General features: G+C 41.5%; 1 protein-coding gene across 1 annotated transcript in view; it reads left to right on the top strand.

Annotated features, from left to right (window-relative positions):
- The window catches only part of LOC138164910 (inaD-like protein), a 337,451-nt gene that overhangs the window by 74,818 nt on the left and 243,249 nt on the right, over positions 1-19,384 (top strand). The window contains exons 16-17 of the mRNA XM_069092869.1: positions 2,834-2,995; positions 8,408-8,542. Coding sequence (XP_068948970.1) covers positions 2,834-2,995; positions 8,408-8,542 — 297 coding nt within the window. The remainder of the gene's footprint in view (positions 1-2,833; positions 2,996-8,407; positions 8,543-19,384) is intronic.

The following is a 19,384-nucleotide window of genomic DNA, read 5'->3' as shown; positions in this document are numbered from 1 at the left end:
TGTCCCATCATATTTTCAGACATGCATTCCCCATTTGATGAATATTTTCTGTTTTTTTTTTGTTCCTCCAATGAGTCTTTTGATATTCATAGAGGTCTTTAGAAAGCACCTTTCTCTGTTATGAGGTGTCTCAAATGCTATAGGGCAATTTTAATGTACAAAAACTTTTGTAGCTTAAAATCACCTTCAGACTTTTGGGACACTCTTTACATGTGGAGCATTCCTCTAAAATGATGCAAATGAAATCATTACCCTCAGATCTAAAGATAAATTAGAAGCTTTATCAGTAGGTTCTCTTTTTCTTGCTAAAATCTCAATGCTTTCAAGAAACTATTCCTTTGAAAAGCAGCCTCTTATAAACTTCCATAAACCTTATGTCTTTCTCCTGTGATCAAATTATAGACTAAAAATTAAGAAAAGATGGCCTTTTTTGTTTTCTTAAGGAGTGAGTTAGAGTTGCCATAAATCCATTTGAAGAGGCTGATAGAGCAGGAAGACCATCTGGGGCTGTAGAATGCATTAGCGGATGCCTTGGGGTCTTGCCTTATCATTCAATAGCTAAAACTTAATGGATAAAAAGATTTTGCTTAGCAGGACTTTTTCCTTCTGAATTGCTAATTGTTCTCATGTACATCTCTCATATAAATGAATTTTAGAATCCTTCCCAATGCACATTTCCCATGTCTCTTAAACTTTCAATACAATGTATCCAAACTCTTTAATGGACTGATGTACTTATTTCTGGCTTCTTCCTATTATGACAAATCCAAAAGGTTTTGTGTTTTTTTTTTGTTTTTGTTTTTGTATTGAGTGTTTGATAGTCCCTGAAGCCTGAGAGAGAGAGGGCTTGGCTACCTTGGTCCATTCTATTTTGACTTTGATTTTTAAAATAAGCCTTTTGCTTTGTATGACAGTTGTTTCTTTGAGTAAGGGGAGATGTCTCCCCATTTCCAAATAGAAACCTCCTTTTGATAGAAAAACAATCAAACAAAAGCATCTGACAATATATGCAGCATTCTGCCCTGGTATACCTCCACCTCTCTGTTCTTGATCAGTTTTGAACTTCATTCCCAGTGCATCTGAGGGCCAACTTTTGAAAGCTGTTGTATCAGAAAAGCCAGAAACAGAAAGGAATTGAAGACCATGTGTTATCTTCCCCACTCATGTAGCCCCCAAGCACTTGTGCAGAAAACAATCCCTCTGGATATTTTAAAGGCATGGCAGACTTGGAAATGTTACCTTTATTCTTTATTAATTTCTGAAAACCTTCTTTGGGGGCCATTCTTTGGAAGTGTGAGCACTTTAAAAAACTAGCATTTTAATGACTAGCATATGTCTGTCTATGTATCTATCTGTATTTTTAAGGTTTGCAAAGCACTTTACACATATTGTCTTATTTTATCCTTGCAACAAGCCTGGAAAGCTGGCACTCTTATTGTCTCCATTTTAAGCATTTATTTTTATTTTTTAATATTTTTTTAGAGGAGAGAAGGCATGGTAATTGGGGTTAAGTGACGTGCCCAAAGCCACATGGCTAGTAAGTGTTAAGTATCTGAGGCCAGATTTGAACTCAGCTCTTCCTGAGTCCAAGGCCAGTGCTCTATTCACTGTGCCACCTAGCTGCCTCATGTTGTCTCCATTTTAGAAGTGAGCAAACTGAGGCAGACAGAACTTAAACGACTTGCCCAGGGTCATGCAGCTAGTAGGGCCTAAGGTCAGATTTGACTCAAGTGTTTGACTTCAGGTCCGGTGCATTTGTTCTCTCTCTCTTCATGTGTTTGTATGTATTCTCTCTCTCTCTCTCTCTCTCTCTCTCTCTCTCTCTCACTCACACCTAATTGAAAATGTCTCCTAATGTTAGTAACTCCAGTCCTTATGAAATTAAAACAAGGTTCATTGGTACCTGTAATTAGCAACGTTTCTTCTGTGTGATGGGCAGAGAATCATGTGACAGACTTGGCATCACCAGACGTGGAATCCCATTTTGGTTCCAACACTGGGTACCTTTAGGACTGGGCTCTTGATGTCCCCTTCAGTGGCTTCACCTGTGAGATTCCTTCAAAGTTTTGCTCTCCCCTCCACATCAGGCCCCCCATTGTTTGCCCCCATGACTTCCTATGGTCATACACCATGATCAGTGCAATAGATATCACACCTTTTGTACATTCTGGACCTGCAAATATCAGAAAAAATTGTGGCGTAATGTTAGACTCATCTTGGTGGGGGTTATGAGTTCTAATCTGTTGTATGATTAGTGGCTCTAGGTATCTACCAAGCTTAGAAACTGTATTTTTTGTATCCTATATATAATTGTAAAATGAATTATAGATACAAGGATGAGGTAGCAGAATTTGATCAGAATTATAACATCTCAGACTTGGAAGGGATTTGAGAATCCTTCTGGCTCGGTCCTGACTTGAATGAGGATTCCTCCTCCCAAGTACGTTATTCAGTTTAATCTTATTAGATCTGGCCTTGGGTTCTAGACTATTGAGATCTCTTTGATTCCTGACCATGAAATTGTCAACAGGCATCTTGCCATGTGAACAACTGAGTGGACATGGGGAGCCTGCCATCAATGTCTGATGAGAATTGCACCATTTATACATTCTGGGCAGTTAGTACATAGCTTTCAGTGGAGAGATTAGGCCTGATTTATGTTAACTTTAGGGGCTTGTTAACAGAAGCACTCAAGCTTTAGCAAAAATCATTTGATTAAATTAGAGCTTTTGCTATTGGGGTAAGAAAATTATTTTCTGTTTTATTTGTGTGTTTTTGTGTTAATGGCAGCATCTGCTCCTTTCAGTCTCTGACTCATCTATCTTCTCCATAGGTCAACGGTGTTCAGCTCTCTGGAAAGTCCCGCAGAGAGGCAGTGTCTTTTCTCAAAGAAGTGCCGCCCCCCTTCACTCTGGTCTGCTGCCGGCGGCTCTTTGATGATGACGCCTTTGGGGATGAGACCAGTGTCACCGATATCGTCATCGATGAACCAAAGGTATTAAGGAAGTAGACCGTAGTGAAGGGAGGCAAGCCCGTAGGATCCTTAAATTACTACTTCTTTTCTTTGTACAGTTCACTCTCTGTCCTGCTACTCCAGATTTACATCAAAGTAATAACTATGCGCTTTTATCTCAGGAACAAGGTAAATCAACAGGCGTTTGTTAAAGTGTTTATTATGTGCCAGCCATCGTGCTAAGCACTGAGGATACAAAGAAATCAACAAATGTTTATTAAGCACCTACTATGTGCCAGTCATGGTTCTAAACACTGGCATACAAAGAAAGTCAAGACCTTTTGCCATGCTCTAATAGTGGAGACAACATGCAAATAGTCACGCCCAGACAAGCTACATAGAGGATAAATGGGAGATTTCTCTCAAAGGGAAGGCATTCCCATTAACGGAGATTGGAAGAGCCTTCCTGCAGAAGGTTGGCTTTTAGCATACACTGGAAGGGAGTCAGAGAAGCCAGGGAGTGTAGACAAGGAGGGAGAATTCTGGCATGAAATGGTCAGTGAAAATGCCCAGAGACAAAGGGTCTTAAGCTAGGCCCAGCATGGAGGCCAGGATCACTGAATTGTAGACTAGCTGGAGGTGAGTTAAGTGTTAGAAGAATGGAAAGTTAGAAAAGGAGCCAGAGTGGAGGACTTTCTGTTTGATCCCAGAGGCAGCAGGTCCCTGCCCGAGTCGACTAAATAGGGGCTGGGGACAGTAGACGCTTACTCCCAGTGACCTGTGGGACTTCCACCACTTGCCGCTGAATTCACTTTGACCAAGTTTAAGATGTTTTTCAAGAATCAGCAGGACATTATGGAGAGAGCCAGGCTCAGTCAGGAAGACTTGGCCTCAACTCTCTTGGCACCAAAGGGTTGTGTGACCCTGGACAAATCACTTAACCTTTTGTATCCCAGATAATTTCTAAAACTCTAAGTTGGACGTGAGTGTCCTATTTTCTCCCTTCAACCCTTAAAATGACAATATTGCTAGGTTATAAACACAGAAAGGACATTTCTTTCCTGGAGCCTTTGAAGTATGCCCATTGCAGACCAACTTGGAGTTGAACCTATAAAATATGATGAAGACCTTGGAGGTCCAAGAGAGCAGTGGCTTCTCTGTTGTCCCTCTTTCCCCACGCTCTCTGACACCACCCTCTATAGCCAGTATCCTTGTTTGTCCATGGTTGTTGCCACGTGTCTTCCCCACTGGACTGTAAGGCCGTGAGAGTACAGACCGATTTTGGGTTTTTTAGCCTCCCCAATGTTTAATACAGTAACCAACACACAGCTGGTGCTTAATCAATGTTTAGTGACTGACTCAGACTGTGTAAAGGGCAGCAGCATGGTATAAGGAGAAACCCAATAGCTATGGACCCAGGTGGACCTAGGTTCAAATTCCACCTCCTAACACTCAGTACATACCTGATCTTTGGCAATGGAACTCAGTTCCCCCATTTTGAAAATGAGGGGTTTAAGAGTTCTACCATGCATGATCTCATATAATTTTAGCAGTTAAAATATTAAGTATATAGACAGAATTGTGACTTCTTCCTGCCAGGAGTCATCAGACCATAGGTTTAGAGCCCCAAAGGAATTCAGAGGTGACCTAGTCCCTCACCATGTTTTTACAGAGGAAAAAACTGAGTCCCATGGAGGTAGAGTGACTCCTCCAATGTCACACAGATAGTCAGTGGCATGGCTAGAGTTTAAGCCAACATCCCTAGACTATAAATCTTTTAAGTACTTTTTGTTAACACTTGATGTTTAAAAAAAGGTATCATTTCCAGTGGTCCCCACCCCTTATCAAATCAAACCATCCCTTATACCAATAAGATACAGCAAAACAAAAGACAATGAGGTCAGCTTTCTTTGAATGTGCATGCCTCATTCTGCACCGATTGTCCACCACCTTTCTGCTTAGAGGTGAGTTTTCCTCTGCACCACACTCCCCCACCTTCATTTACCATCTATCTCCTTCCATGAGCTCTATGCTCCAGTCAAAGTTCCCTTGTCCGTGGCCTGGCCCCTTCCCCTCTCCTTCCTCCCCCGTGTCTTTGTTTATTTTATTCCTTAAGCTTGGAGTGTTCTCTCGTCCTCTTTGGTTCAGTTTTTGCCCATCTTTTCCCCAGTTCAATGCCTCCTACTCCAGGAAGCTCTCTCTGATTCCTCCCGACTGCTTTTTCCTGAGACTTCCTATAGCATTTGGTTGTGTCTTTCTTGTATTTATCGAGGGTGAGACCCAATGTGCAGTACTCAGAGGGAGGAATCACGGGAGTAAGAACTGATTGTATATGGCAGGTGAAGATTCACCCAGCTACTATTTAGAGCAATTTAAATTTTGAGAAGCACAAAAACAATCTTAACATAATGATAGCTAGCGTTTGTAACTTTGTAGCCTCATTTGTTCCTTACTACAGCTCCGGGAGCTAGGTGCTATCAATATCCCCTTTTTATTGTTGAGGTAACCAAGGCCCTGAGATGTTAGGTAGCTTAAGGGTCACAGAGCTAGTAAGCGTCCTGGGTGAGATTCAGTCTTTCTGACTCCCCAGCACATTATCTATGAAATCTTACTTTCTCTCTCAATGATACAATTACAGATATGGAGGAATAGTTTGTGTTATAGTTGTTGCCATGCACGCTTTATGTTCCCAGTCATGTGCTGCTTTCCACATAGTAGGTGCTTAATCCATTAGTAAGCCAGCATTTATTAAGGATCCACTAAGTGCCCTTATTAAAGGTACTGGTAGTGCCAAGACAGAAATGGCATAGCTTATGTCCTCAAGGAACCTCTGTCCTCTTGAGGGAGATGTTAGGGACATAAATTTGTATACAGAATCTATACAAAATGAATACACAGTAATTTTGGGGGAAGACAACAGCAGCAGTTTATTTAGTAATTATTGGGTTATTGATCATTTTCCTAATAATAATTATTCTGTTTCCTACCCATCTACTGTGCTGTGAACTCAGTAAAGGCAAGAATCCTGTGTTTCCCTAACTTTGCTTCTTCCCCCAGCACTATGTTCTGGGCAAGTGAGTGATTAATAAATGTTTATAGACTTGAGTTGAATGAGCCATCCGGTAGTCAGCTCAGAGAGCTCAGCCGCTGGGGCCTTGTGACCCCTCTGAAATGAACTGCTTTGTGGCGACTTACCTGTGAAGGGTGAGAAAAATGCCTTTGACCTCATCTTCCATGGTGTGCAAATCACCAGCTCAGCTTGCTGCCGGTGCACTCCCCATCCATCATTCATCCGCATCGTTGGCGAACAGGAGCTGGGAATTATGCTAAATTTCTGCCTGGCTGCCATTAGTTGATTGCTTTCTGTCTTATAACTGCACATTTATGCAGAATTGACAAAAGTAGAAATTTGGAAGAGCAGGGTGTGTGTGTGTGTGTGTGTGCGCGCGCGCACATGCATGTGTGCAAATATTCACATATGTTGATATCTGGCTACCTGGTTGGACGCTGGCACCTTCTACACTTTGTATGCCTTGAGAGTTCTATAATAAGCCTGTGTTTTGGGTGACTCTGCTTGATTTTTTTGAACTTCCTTTTCTTTGACTTCCATTTCTCCTGAGTCTCAGCACATTTCATTTCAGACCTGTCTGGCTAGCTAGTTTGTCCAAAATATGAATGTTCTTTGATTAATCAGTGAGCATATCAAGTATCTGCCTTCCAGAGCACATCCATCATGTCAGGCAGCCCTTCCACTTTCCCTCTGTTAGGGGAGGATAGGATCATTTCCTTTGGAATCTGCTCAGTTTTAGCTACTGGTATGAAATTGAAGGAAGGATTTGTTTGCAAAACTTCTATTCTCATAGCAAGATTTAAGTTCCACAATGTTTCCTTGAGTTCCTGCCTTTTTAATAATTTTTAGAAGCTAGAATAGGGGTGACTGGTCCTGCTTGCCCCTGCCCTGGGCTGAGCGTTGACCTCCAACATCTATCTGGGTATATACTTTCTCTGTCCGGACATATCTGGCTTCTCAGGTGATTCATTTGGGTTTTGATGACAGTTTTTTTCCCCTTCTTCCCTTGAATTATTTTTTTCCCCTCACTTTTTCTTCCATTTATCTTTTCAGAGAAGATGCATTTTTATGCCATTAATGAAAACTCTACCCCAGTTTTCAAAACAGTTTTATTGTTGCTGTTTGGTTTTAATAACTACATTATGTTTAACAAGACAAAGCAGGCCTCCTTTAAACCCACTGCCCCTTGTATTTTTCTTTGTAAAAAAGAAAATAAAACAAATCCCAAGAACTTTCAAGTAAAAGAACTTAATTCCTGAATCCAAGGAAATATAGCACGTTCCACACCTGGAGTTCCCACCTTTCTGTGAATAGAAGGGAGCCATTTCCAGATCATTTTTCCACAACTGAGTGTTTGATACAGCTCATTATAGCTCAGTTCATTGTAATTCAATTTGTTGTTTCTCATGCTGGCCAAGTTTTCTCAAAAGTCAGTTCATCTTAGCTGTGTATTCATGAGAACGAGATAATGAAAAAAGAGAGAAGAAGGGCCAGGGAGGGTGGAGGTCAGCCCAACAGTGATATCCCAGCAGTTGTTTCTCTGTAGTTTGATGTAATGATTAAGAATTCTGGGGATGCTACATTATTCATCTTTTCTGATCTTCCATCTAAAGACATGACTTAAATGCTTATTTTTCTTTTTATGCTTCTGATGGGATGGCAGAGCTCTTGGAAGGACAGGAGGTCAGTGTTGCTCCTTTGATAAAGACACTCACCATACAAGACTCTAGATCAAGAAGATGTGTCCAAAATGCTTGCATTTTCATGTCGATTTGACTTTTCGGATTGGGTTGTAGTATGTTTTTTTTAAAAAGTCTTTTTTAAGTTCCTAAAGAATGTCCAAGGAAGCTGTGAGACTGCAGAATAATTAAAAATACCTCCTAATTACATAATATTATAATAAGGTATGCAAAGCACTTGATTTGCAGGATCTCCTTTGGTCTTCATAATGACCTTAAGCTCGGATGACCTTAGTTTGACAGATGAGGAAGCTGAGTCTGAGAGACATGGAATGCTTTGCCCAGGGTCATGGACCTCATTCGGTCTGAGGCAGCATCTGCATTTGAACTCAGATCTTCCTGGCTCTAAGTCCAGTGCTCCTCCATCAACTTTGTTATCCTACCATTCACTGTTTGCCAGCATTCCAAGGTCTCTGATACTGAATAACTCTTTTTTTTTTAAGCAGTTAGGGTTAAGTAACTTGCCCAAGGTTACATGGCCAGTTTTTTTGTATGGGTGTTAAGTATCTGAGGCCAGAAGCGATCCTGGGTCCTCCCAACTCTAGGGCCAGCACTCTTACTCACTGTGCCACCTAGCTGCCCCGACTCGTCGTCTTTTAAGACCTGAAAGGAGTGGGTCTGAAGTTTGCTGATTTTGTGTTTCAGATTGACCCCAATGAAGAAGTTCACGCTATTGATGATGAAGATGACGGGGAGTTGGCCCTCTGGTCGACTGAGGTGAAGAAAATTGAGTTAATTAAAGGTGTCGATGGCTTGGGATTCAGCATTTTGGACTATCAGGTCATTATCTCTATTCTATTTTTTTGACTATTTTTTGTCACTGAATAGATCTTTATTCGATGTAGCTATTGATCAAGCATTCAGCTATATTAACCAAGAAAAGCAAGTTGCCATAAATACTGACTCATCATCTAATAGTCTACACACACACACACACACACACACAAGTACAAATACACTCACATTCATACACAATCACATATAACTTGCTGATAGAGAAAATCTCTTAGGTCCTTACTGAGAGATTAGGGAGATTCTTTTACCAATGTGTTTTCTGCGTTTTCTGAACTCAAGTTTGGTGAAATGACATTGTATATCTATGGTATCTTCTATACACAGTGGAAGGCATTTGGACTGAAATTTCACTAGGACAACTCAGGTCTCCTTAGTTTTTACTTGGAAGGACATGGGATTCCATGATTGTTAACACTTTTTGTTAATACAGATAAGCTTTCGGAAAACCCAATAGATGCAAAGTGGCAAAGTTTTATAGTAGATTCCAGGGAGATGATAAATTTCCAAGGTATTCTTTGTTGAGCTTCCTTCTAACATGTGACTGACTCCTTTCATGAGGTAGGAACCAATATTTATTATATTTTGTTTTCCGATTTAAATCAGCATGTACCAGTAGAAGTAAACTCTTTGGTGGTTAGGGATGGTTTTCTATCAGTCAGTCAACAAAGCATATGTTAATCACTTAAGAAGTGTGAAGCAAGTAAGAGGCACAGAAAGACAAAACCCCGGCCCCTTTTCTCATATTCTAAAGTGGCAGACAACATTTAAATAACTTTATAGGGAAGATAGGGTAGATGGGAGGCAATACTGGTGATGGACAGCCTGCAGAAGGTGGGCTTTCTGCTAAGTCTTGAAGGAAGCCGGGAATGGAGGCGCAGAGCAAGAGCATTCCAGGCTTGGGGGGTCCAGCCAGCGAATAGGCACAGTCCGAAGATGAAAAGGCTTATGTTAGGAGGGCCTGGAAAGCCTGCGTCATTACCTTGGAGAGCATGTGAAAGCTGTTCAAGAGAAAGAATGCTGGAATGATAGGAAGGAGCTAGAGTCTAAAGGGCTTTAGAAGCCAAATAGAGGAGTTTATATTTGATCCTGTGGGAAATAGGGGGCTACTGTTTACTAAGTGTGTATGGGGGTGACATGGTCAGCCCTGGGCACTGGGATGGACTGGAGTTGGGAGGGACTTAGGCTTCTTTGAGTATATTTCTTTCCTTTTAACCTCAGTGCGTGACACTTAGTAAGCTTTGTGGCTCAACATATGAGGAATCAGAACAGGAGCAAAAGCTATGGAGCCCCTAAAAAGCTGATGTCAGTGTACTCAGCGCTTTGCTCCCAAAAGGAATTAGAAAATAATGATCGTGGCTTACTCCGGAAGGCACAAAATAAGAAATGTGTGGTGAAAAAGACAACACGATTGGCTGTTGTTGTAGATCTCATTTTCAAATCTGCTGTCTGGCACTGTTTGCTGAAGTTTGCTGAAGTTAAGATCCTGAATCTACCCAATTGGAGGAAAGGATAAAGTGGAGAATGAGATCCTAGAAGCAGATAGAACAAATCCAACTGATCACAGCCCCCATTGCTTCCAACTTCAGTGTCTCCCTATCACCTCCAGGAGAATTTTTCTGTAGAGATTTGGAGATTTATCCTGTAGATGAATGCTGTGTGGTTAAAGGAGGACATTTGCAACTGGGGGAAGGAGTCGACTTTCTTCACAGACTTGCAGTCAATAGAACCCACTGAATCACAAGGCAACCTATTCCAGTAAAGGACAGCATCAATTCTTTAGGATGCCTTTCCTTCCACGAAGCCTTAATTTATTTCTTTGCAAACCCTTCTGTCTACCCTGCATTTTTCTGTTGTGCTCAACAGAAATCTGCCATCTTCTACAAGGCAGCTTTTAAAATATTTAAAGACAGCTCCATGTCCATGTCTTCTGTTCTACACTCCAAACACCTCTTCAAATAAGCTATTAGTCTTCACAAACGGGAAATGAATAAAGGAATAGACATAGACCTGGCGTATGACCATTTTAGTGGAAACAACTTTTGTAAACTAATCAAGCTTAAAATCCACCTGAGCCGGAAAATACTTGATCTCCTCAGTAAGTCAGTGTCCCAATTTTGAGAACCAAGCAAAATGATAATCCCAACATGTTAGAATAGAGTTTGTTTTTCTTAGCATGGATGAAGACTTTATTTCTGTTGTGGAACCCAAAGAACACGCCATAATTAAGGGTGTGTGTGTGTGTGTGTGTGTGTGTGTGTGTGTGTGCCTCTGTAAATACCTTATTTCACTCCTCTAGCTTATTTAGGTTGGTGTGTTATGTGAAAGATGATGCAGAATATAGTCTGGTAGTATTTAGAGAATTGAAGGCATGGTTGCATTTGGAAAGAATGAGAAAGATCTTGGTAAGATGCCTCTTGAATTTTACCAGTCAATGGGCTCTGTTTAAATATCTGTGTTTGATTATCACAGGGAATTAAAACTCTTGGCAAGAATGCTTTTTTTCTATAATGTGCATATTTTAATATGCTAGTGCAGCCTTAGCTCGCTGTGGTTTAATAAAGCAAAATGTACTCCCTTTCTAAGCACATAAAATGCCTACTGATGTAAAAATCAATTCTTTCCTCATAGAAGAAGACAATGAGGAACAGATGAAAAGACAAATACTTTGAGAACATTATGTAAGAACATAAAATCCCAAATTTTGCCGGTGCAATTTAAGACAACCAAAAATAGATTCTTAGTCATTTTTGCTGGCATGTTAGCTGGCATTGACAGCTGCCCCTCTCAGCCATTGGAATATTTTTTCACAGGGTTGTTAGGCAGATTGGCTTTTGAGTTGTTGATCCAAATTAATGATTGCTTTTCATAATTACTTCACTTTAGTCTAATCTCAATTTTTGAGTTTTCAGAATTGCTTCACACTAATTAGATCTCTAGAGGTAACATGAGCCAGCAAGATCTGGGTTCAAATCTTGTGTCTGACAGATATTGGCTATGTGACCCTGGGCAAGTCCCTTTACTTCTCCATGCTCTAGGCAACTCTGCAAGACTGCAAGTTACAGAGGAGCTACCGAGCTGCATTGGTGAAGGGAGTTTCCCATCGATGAAATCACAGATTCAGTCTCCCCCCCCCCAAAAAAAAAGAGAACTCAAGGGGTGAGTGAACCCATATTTTTATTCCTTGATTCCATTCCATCATGATTGGACTCTGCCAAGAGCCATCCCGACCCCCTTTCTCATCTTCCTTTGCAGCCAATGTCCCAGTATAAGAATCACAGCTCAGAAGAATAACCCAGAGCCCTGATGATGTTGTTGGTCATTAACAGGACAGAAAGCTGAAACTGATCTTAGTGTGGTCCCTTTCCAAGGCCAGGAGAGGCTTAGGTAGTTTAGGTTTTTTGGTAGAGCAAGGTCCATTTGTGGAGAGAGGCCCCACGTCTCTGGCAAAATTGTTTAATTAAAAACTCCTGTCCCTGAATATGGCAGTTTGTTACAGGTTTATTCACTTCTAAAAGGATGAATTAAGCTTCCATTTAATTAATGTAACCTGTGTGATGGGCACTGTCCTTGGCAAAGGGAAGCACCAACCGACTTCTGCTCTCAAGTTTACGTTCTTCCAAGGGGATATGATGTGTAAACAGTTAAGTGAATAATAAGTCCAACGGCCACAGTAACAACTATCATTTTGACAGCAAAGTACTGTCCCTATTGAACTGTACCATAGTCCTATGAGGTTGGTGCCCCATTTTTCTGATGTGGAAACCGAGGCTGAGAAAGGTTGGGATTTATCCAGTGTCAAACAAATAAATTTCCAAGGCAGGATTCAAACTCACTATATGTTATATGGTATACCAAACTCATATTACTGACCCAATTTTACCAATAGGCATGCATATACACACACAGACACCTGTACACACCATAACAGCATATGCCTTTTCCTCAGAGATTTTATATATATATATATATATATATGATTATATGTATTTATGTGCATATTTATTTGTGTGTGTACATAGGCATATGTGTGCACACCACACACATATACATACACACACAGTAATTTCAACAGGGAAAGAGTTATAACCTCTGGGTCAGGGGATCAGGAGAGGACTCTTTTCAAAATTAATGGTGAGGTGCAAAATCTTTTATGCAAGTTGAGCTCTCTTTTCCGAATAGTAATTATTTATTAAGCTCCTACTATATGTCAGGCGTTGTCCAAGGTGCTAAAGACAAAACGAAGCAGTCTCTGATCTTGAAGAAGTTACGTTCTGTTGTGAAAAGTACCATGTACTTACACACACACGTCTGTATAAAATCGAGATGCATTTTTATGGTGGAGCTATGGCCTACTGAAGGAAGGGGACCCAAAACTTTTTTGGAGATGTCCTCTGCAGTATCCAGTGACTTTTGAATCCAGAATTTCTTGCTTTTCTATAAAAGCTTCTTTGTCTTAACTTTCTCTCTTTCCTGTCACTGTTGGTACATAGGCATTCATTTCTCTGCAAATTTTCTAATTTTATTTTAAAAGGGAGTAGAATATTTCTTTGCAATGGAGCATTACTCGAAAATTATTTTTGAATACCCTTATTAGAAACTTGCTCTTTAGTTCTAAGGACTCAGATCATTTGCCTCTCCCCGACTCTGAAACTCCCTCTGTGGTGTGTACATCACGTTTTGGTTGTTTATCAGTAAAACGTGTGTCACTGTCACCTCCTGTGACATTTAGATGACAGGGTATCTCAATTTAAAGTTTGGTGTTGGGCAAGTTAATTAATTGGTTAGGTTATCACTTGCTGTAATTAGGCAATAAACACTAATGAGGGGAAATAACTTTTGCCAGGCTAGGTGAAGGTTTCAAACAGAGCCATGAAGGCCATTTCCTGCCCTGGAGCTCATCTTATCTCTGTTTTTACTATTTACCTATGGGATTCCATGAAAGCAGCTTCTCACCATCATCTGAGGCTCAGTAAGAGCGATGTTGTTGAAAAAGCTTGGCAACACAAAGGGGGTATTTAGGTACATGGGTAAGTGTAATGGGAATGTAAATTTTAAAGATCTTCCCTGCCCCTAGGCTAAAGTGCACCAGAAGCCTGGGAAGGGAGGCTTGTTTTTCAGTAGATACTTTTTGATTGGCCAGTGGGTCAATAAGGTTGTTACATTCTCTGAGTCAGGAGAAGGCTATATAAGCCCTGATGTGTAGCTTTGTTTTGGGACTCACTTTGAGAAGTGTTCTGTGATTTGATCTGAATTCTGGGAAGCCGTTGTTGAGAGTCCCCTGGCTTTGAAAAACCCAGAATGTGGAAACCCAGATGTTGACTGGGTATGGATGTAATGGTTGGACAGTTTGGAAATCTGTCTACTTGATGTTTCTGTCTTGATAATTATGCCTGTATACTTTGAGGTTCAGGGTGCTGACCTTTTCTCCTGAACAAGGTAAACGATATATGTCTGACTGATTAAAGTAAGCTTGTTAACCCATTTTGAGTTGCTTTCCTTTAACAAAGCAGATCCAAGAACCTGTGGTAGCTGCAAACCCTGAGGACGCTTGGGGTGCTTGCTGCTACAGTAAGGTATTAGAGGAATTAGCATTTGGGGATATTGATTTTAATAATGAAGCCTAGGGGCAGCTAGGTGGCACAGTGAATAGAGCACCAGCCCTGGAGTCAGGAGGACCTGAGTTCAAATCCAGCCTCAGACACTTAACATTTACTAGCCATGTGACCTTGGGCAAATCACTTAATCCCAATTGCCCTCCCTTCCTCCTTCCAAAAAGCAAAATAATAATAATAAAACTTAAATACTTTGGCCACATAATGAGAAGTTGGGACTCATTGGAAATGCTTCCAATGTTGGGAAAGATTGAAGAAGGGAGTGGCAGAAGATGAGACAGATGGATAGTGCCATGGAAGCAATGACCATAAGCTTGGACAGACTTCAGGAGATAGTAGAGGATAGAAGGGCCTGGCATGCGATGGTCCATGGGCTCACAAAAAGTCAGACACAACTAAACAGCTGAAAAATGACAACAGTACATTTTCATGAACCCCATTTTTTTCACTGTGGTTTCTTTCATCACTAAACTAGCAAGAACTGGCTCAAAAAGCTCAGCTAAAAATTGGGTCTAGTCTAGGGGTGCTTCACCTGGGGCCCCCCAAGGAATCCGTGGAATGATTTTAAGGGGTCTGTGAACTTGTTTCTAAAATACATTTGTAATCCTTGGTAACTTGTATTTTATTTTATGCATTTACAAACACGATCCTGGGTCCTTAGGTTTCAGCAGACTGCCAATGGGCTCAATGACATATAAAAATATTAAGAACTCCCCTGGCCTATTCTCATTGCACATAGGAAATACTGTAAGACTAGAAACCTCTGGCCATATATTCTTCAGGATGCTTTGCTGGTGTGTTATGCTTTAAAGAACCCCGGAGGATACTGTATAGGAGCTAGTATGTGGAGAAAGGGAGGTTGGAACAATAACCTGGTGTAGAGGAAGTTCAGGCCATGTGCCTTGGGGTTGGACAGTGAGGTCTTGCCTCCTTCCTTGCTTGGCCTTGGGGCCCTGAGAATATGGGCATCTTCTGGCCCTGACAAGGTGACTCAACTTCTTTTCTTTCTCATCCCCCAAAGTGAGGTAATGTACTAATACTTGCATTGCTCAATTCACAGAAAATTTAAGACGATAATGGTTTGTAAACATTATGGAAGTCCAAGTTATTAATATTTGAAAATATGTTTGATTTGTGCTTTTTATTTTTGTTTTCTGTTATTCTTAGTCATGTCTGACTCTGTGACCCCATTTGGGCTTTTCTTGGCAAAGACACTGCAGTGGTTTGCCATTTTCTTCTCCAGCTCATTTTACAGTTGGGGAATCTGAAGCAAACAGAGTTAAGTGACTTGCTCAGGGTCACAAAGCTGGTAAATGTCTGAGGCCACCTTTGAACTCGGGAAGAGGAGTCCGACTCCAGGCTTGGCGCCCTATGCCCTATGGCGCCACCTAACGTCTGTGCCTTTTGTTTTTATATCCTAGTTATTTCCATGTTTATAGATCTTTTTCTCCCCTGAGCATTGAACTCTCTTTTCTAATAAAGAAAAACAATTAGCAGAAAACACAGCCAGTTAGGTGAGTCCATCTGCTGGTGCATTCTCCTTTCTGCTAAGAGATTTTGTTATCTTCTGTCTGGGACCAGGAATGATCAATACAAACACTGTAAGGTGGTGTGTTATTAAGTTTTTTGCTTTCATTTATTCTGGAGTTGCTGTGCACCTTCTCTTGGTGCTAAAGGAACAATAATGAATTCTGACCTTCAGCCTCCTCACTCCACATTGCTTCCATTTGCACAGGTTTGCCTGTATTCCTCTGAACTCCTCGGATTTGCTGTTTGTCAGCTGTTAGTGAAATTAAATGTTAAAATTATTTAAGGAAATAGCAGTCAGAATGGATTGCATGTGAATCATCTGTGGACTCTGCATTCCCTCTGTGTCTGGGCTGCCTGCTCTCGTGGGCTGCTTGCTGAGGGTGTTCATGAAATGAACTGACCCTTGCCCTTCTCAGGTCTTTCCAGGATCAAATCTGAGGGCCACCTATGGTGCCTGTGACCTGCCAGTGTATGCTTACCTATTTTCTACTTTACAGAAGTCTCATTTGAAAGGTCAGACCTAAACCCAGACAATACTGCATTGCAGTGATTATGGCGGTTTTGCTGTTCATTTAAGCACTGTGATAAGCAAATCTGCAGAAAAGTATCCTTGGGTGTGGACTGCTAGATGGGGACTCCAGTCCTGTATGTTTTCATTAGAAGTGGGGGTAACTATTTCTGTTCCTTCTGGACCACAATAGATTGACTTAGTTGAATTGGGCCGAACATTTGTGAGGATGGCTGAGCCTCCTGGACTGTGCTGGCAGGTCATGGTTGCCAGCACATGGCTTTTTGCAGGTAGATTCCTGACTTGGAGTCCCATCTATCACTTTCCTCCTATATGACATTGGGTAAGCCTTTAATCTGTCAAGGCCTCAGTTTACTTAATAGTAAAATGGTGGGGAATGCTATTCTTTGTGGTCCATTCTAGTGCTAAATCCTATGATCTTATGCTCTTAGAAGAACAAATAACCTTTTATATTAGTCAGACCATCTAATGGCTAGAGCACTGGACTTGGGGATAGGAAGACCTGATTTCAAATCCTTCCTCAGATACTTCATTGGTGTGTGACCTTGGACAAGTCACTTACGATCTCTGAGAAGTGGGGATGATAATCACACCACCTTCCTCAGAGAGTTGTAGTTGATTGGTCAGAAAACATTTACTAGGCACTAGAGATAAAAAAAAAAAGACCCCTGCCCTCAAGGAGCTCACAGTCTAATGGGGAGACAACTCACAGACACCTATCTACAGACAAGCTATAGACAGGTGAAATTGGAAATAATCGACTGAAGAAGAGAAGAGAATGAAGGGGTTTTAACTGGACTTGAAGGAAGTCAGGTAGGTCAGCAAGCTAAGGGAGATGAGGGAGAGTCCTCTGGGCATGGGGAGAAAATGAGTGAACCATCCAGCATTGGATGATGGAAGGTCTTGTGTGAGGAGCAGCCAGGAGGCTAAGGTCCCAGGATTACAGAGTAGGGTGTAAGGCGCAGGAAGATTAGAAAGGTTGGATCAGGAGCAGGTCATGAAGAGCTTTGATTTCAAAACAATCCATGGGGAGCCACTGGAATACGCTATGATGGGCTGATGTGGTCAGATCTGTGCCTTAAGAAAATCACTTGGCAGCCGAGAGGTGGGGGGACAAGAGCAGGGAGAATTTTGTAGCGATGATCAAAGGATGCAATGTGTGTGGAACACTTGGCAGTTCTTAAAGCATCATATAAACACGATTTGTTATTGCACTTGTAACATTGTAGCCGGTACCCAGCCTCAGACTAGTGTCTGTCGTTTGCTTGTGGCTCTCTTAGACTCGTAGTTTTTATAAACAAGAATATCCGAAATCTCCCGGCGATGCTGTTCCTGTGTGAATGGGCAGTCTGGGCTGGTGCAGGCACTAGGCACGTTTCTCTGCCTTTGGAATTTCTCTGAGTGTCATCCTCATAAAAATCCTGAAGCTTCCAGTAGCCATTAATGCATTGATATTATCTGTGACATTTTTATAACTGCTAAAGACAAAATTGTTACTTAATATAAAGTTGATGACATTTTTTTTTTCTAGCTGGCTTCTGCCTGTGCTCATACAATTGACAACAGTCATTTGTTCAAGGAAGAAATTCCTTTGCCTTAATTATAGTTTTTGTTATCGATGTTGCAGAAAAACACCTGAACCCAGGTGAAATTTCAAACATATCTTCATTGTTAATAAGCACTATTAAGTAATGAAGGATAAGTATCTTATTTCAGAGTACAGACTTCCAGATGAGGAAACTTGCTTTGCTCGTGGAGGCTGGCACCTTCTTTGTGATGTGAAATTGCTAGAGTTGCTTCCACCCCAGGCAGAGTCAGTGACTTGCCCAGCATCACACAGCCAGTGGTCCAGTCCGACATGAACCCTTGCCTTCTTGGCTTCAAGGCCATCCTGCTATTCACTGACTCTATGAAAATGAGGCAGTTGGGAAAAATAAGCATGGCTACCTAATTTATGAATTGTCTGTTTAGTTATTTAGACCACAATTAACCCTTCGGCAAGAATAATTAGCCTTTAGCAAGAATAATTCATTTAAATAACAAGCTATCAGGAAAGACCTTTTCTCCCTTCAGCCTGCTTCTCCCCAAGGCTCCCCCTTTTCCTTCCCTAAGTGACCTCCCTCATAAGGGTGCAATGCTATTTGGAGGCTTGGAATGGTGTTGGATAGTCCATCTCTTCCTGTCCTCTCCCCCTCCACGGCTCCCAGAGTCCCTTCCCTCTGGAGTCTTGTTCCCTGAGAACTTTGCCTGAGGCCGATTCCTCTAGGGGACTTATATAATTTATCTTCAGATCTGATGGACTCCTTTCTGTTGCTTTACTCACTCTACATTTAACTGGCATTCATTAGTCCCCTACTAGGCTCTTGGCACTGAAAGGCTGGGAGATTACAAATGGAAAATATAGCAGATGCTTGCCCTCAGGGTGCTTACTTTCTGTTGGTCTTGGCTGTGGAGTCTAAGAGGCTGCTGCCGGAAGTGATGGTTCAGCTGAGCTTTGAAGAAAGCTTGGGATTCTTTGAGGCTGAGGTGAGGAGGGAGGGCATTTTTGGCTTGAGGAGCAATCAGTGAAGAAACAGAGATAGGAGATGAAATACTGGCAGAGACTATGTTAGACAGTTTGGCAGAATTGTAGAGGGAGGAAGCTCAAGTAAATGTAGGCAGATTGGTCCTAGATTTTAAAAGGCCTTAAATGCCCCATGAGAAGTAAAAGAAACTTCAGCAGAGGCACCATGTGGTGCCACTTAAACTTGGGTCTTTTTGTGCCTTCCCTGCGTTCCAGTATTGCTGGTTACAATTCTGACAGTTTTAAGGTTCATCAATGAATCCACAGATACATATTAATATCTGCAGTACTGGGGATACATGAAAAGAATGAAACGATCCCTACTTTTAACATTCATCTCTCCCAACTCGCCTTTTCTGCACCATCTCCTTTCCTTTCCTCTCTTCTTTCCCCTTCCTCTCATCCCTTTCCCCCTTTGTTTTCCCGGCTCTTTCTTCATCTAGCCTCCCCCTCTCCTCTTGGCCCTTTCCTCCTGATTCTTTCCTCCCCCCCCCCCTTCTCAGATCTGAGACACCTCAATTTCCCCAGTTTCTCATCAGTAGCTTTCTTATTACTCTTTATGCGACAGTGTTATTAGGAATCCTTTCTTCCGT

The sequence above is a fragment of the Petaurus breviceps genome, unplaced genomic scaffold, assembly GCF_028583685.1.
Source record: "Petaurus breviceps papuanus isolate PSGF00001 unplaced genomic scaffold, PetGlider_PUasm1.0 207, whole genome shotgun sequence".
NCBI lineage: Eukaryota > Metazoa > Chordata > Mammalia > Diprotodontia > Petauridae > Petaurus > Petaurus breviceps.
This window is presented reverse-complemented; position numbering and strand designations above follow the sequence as displayed.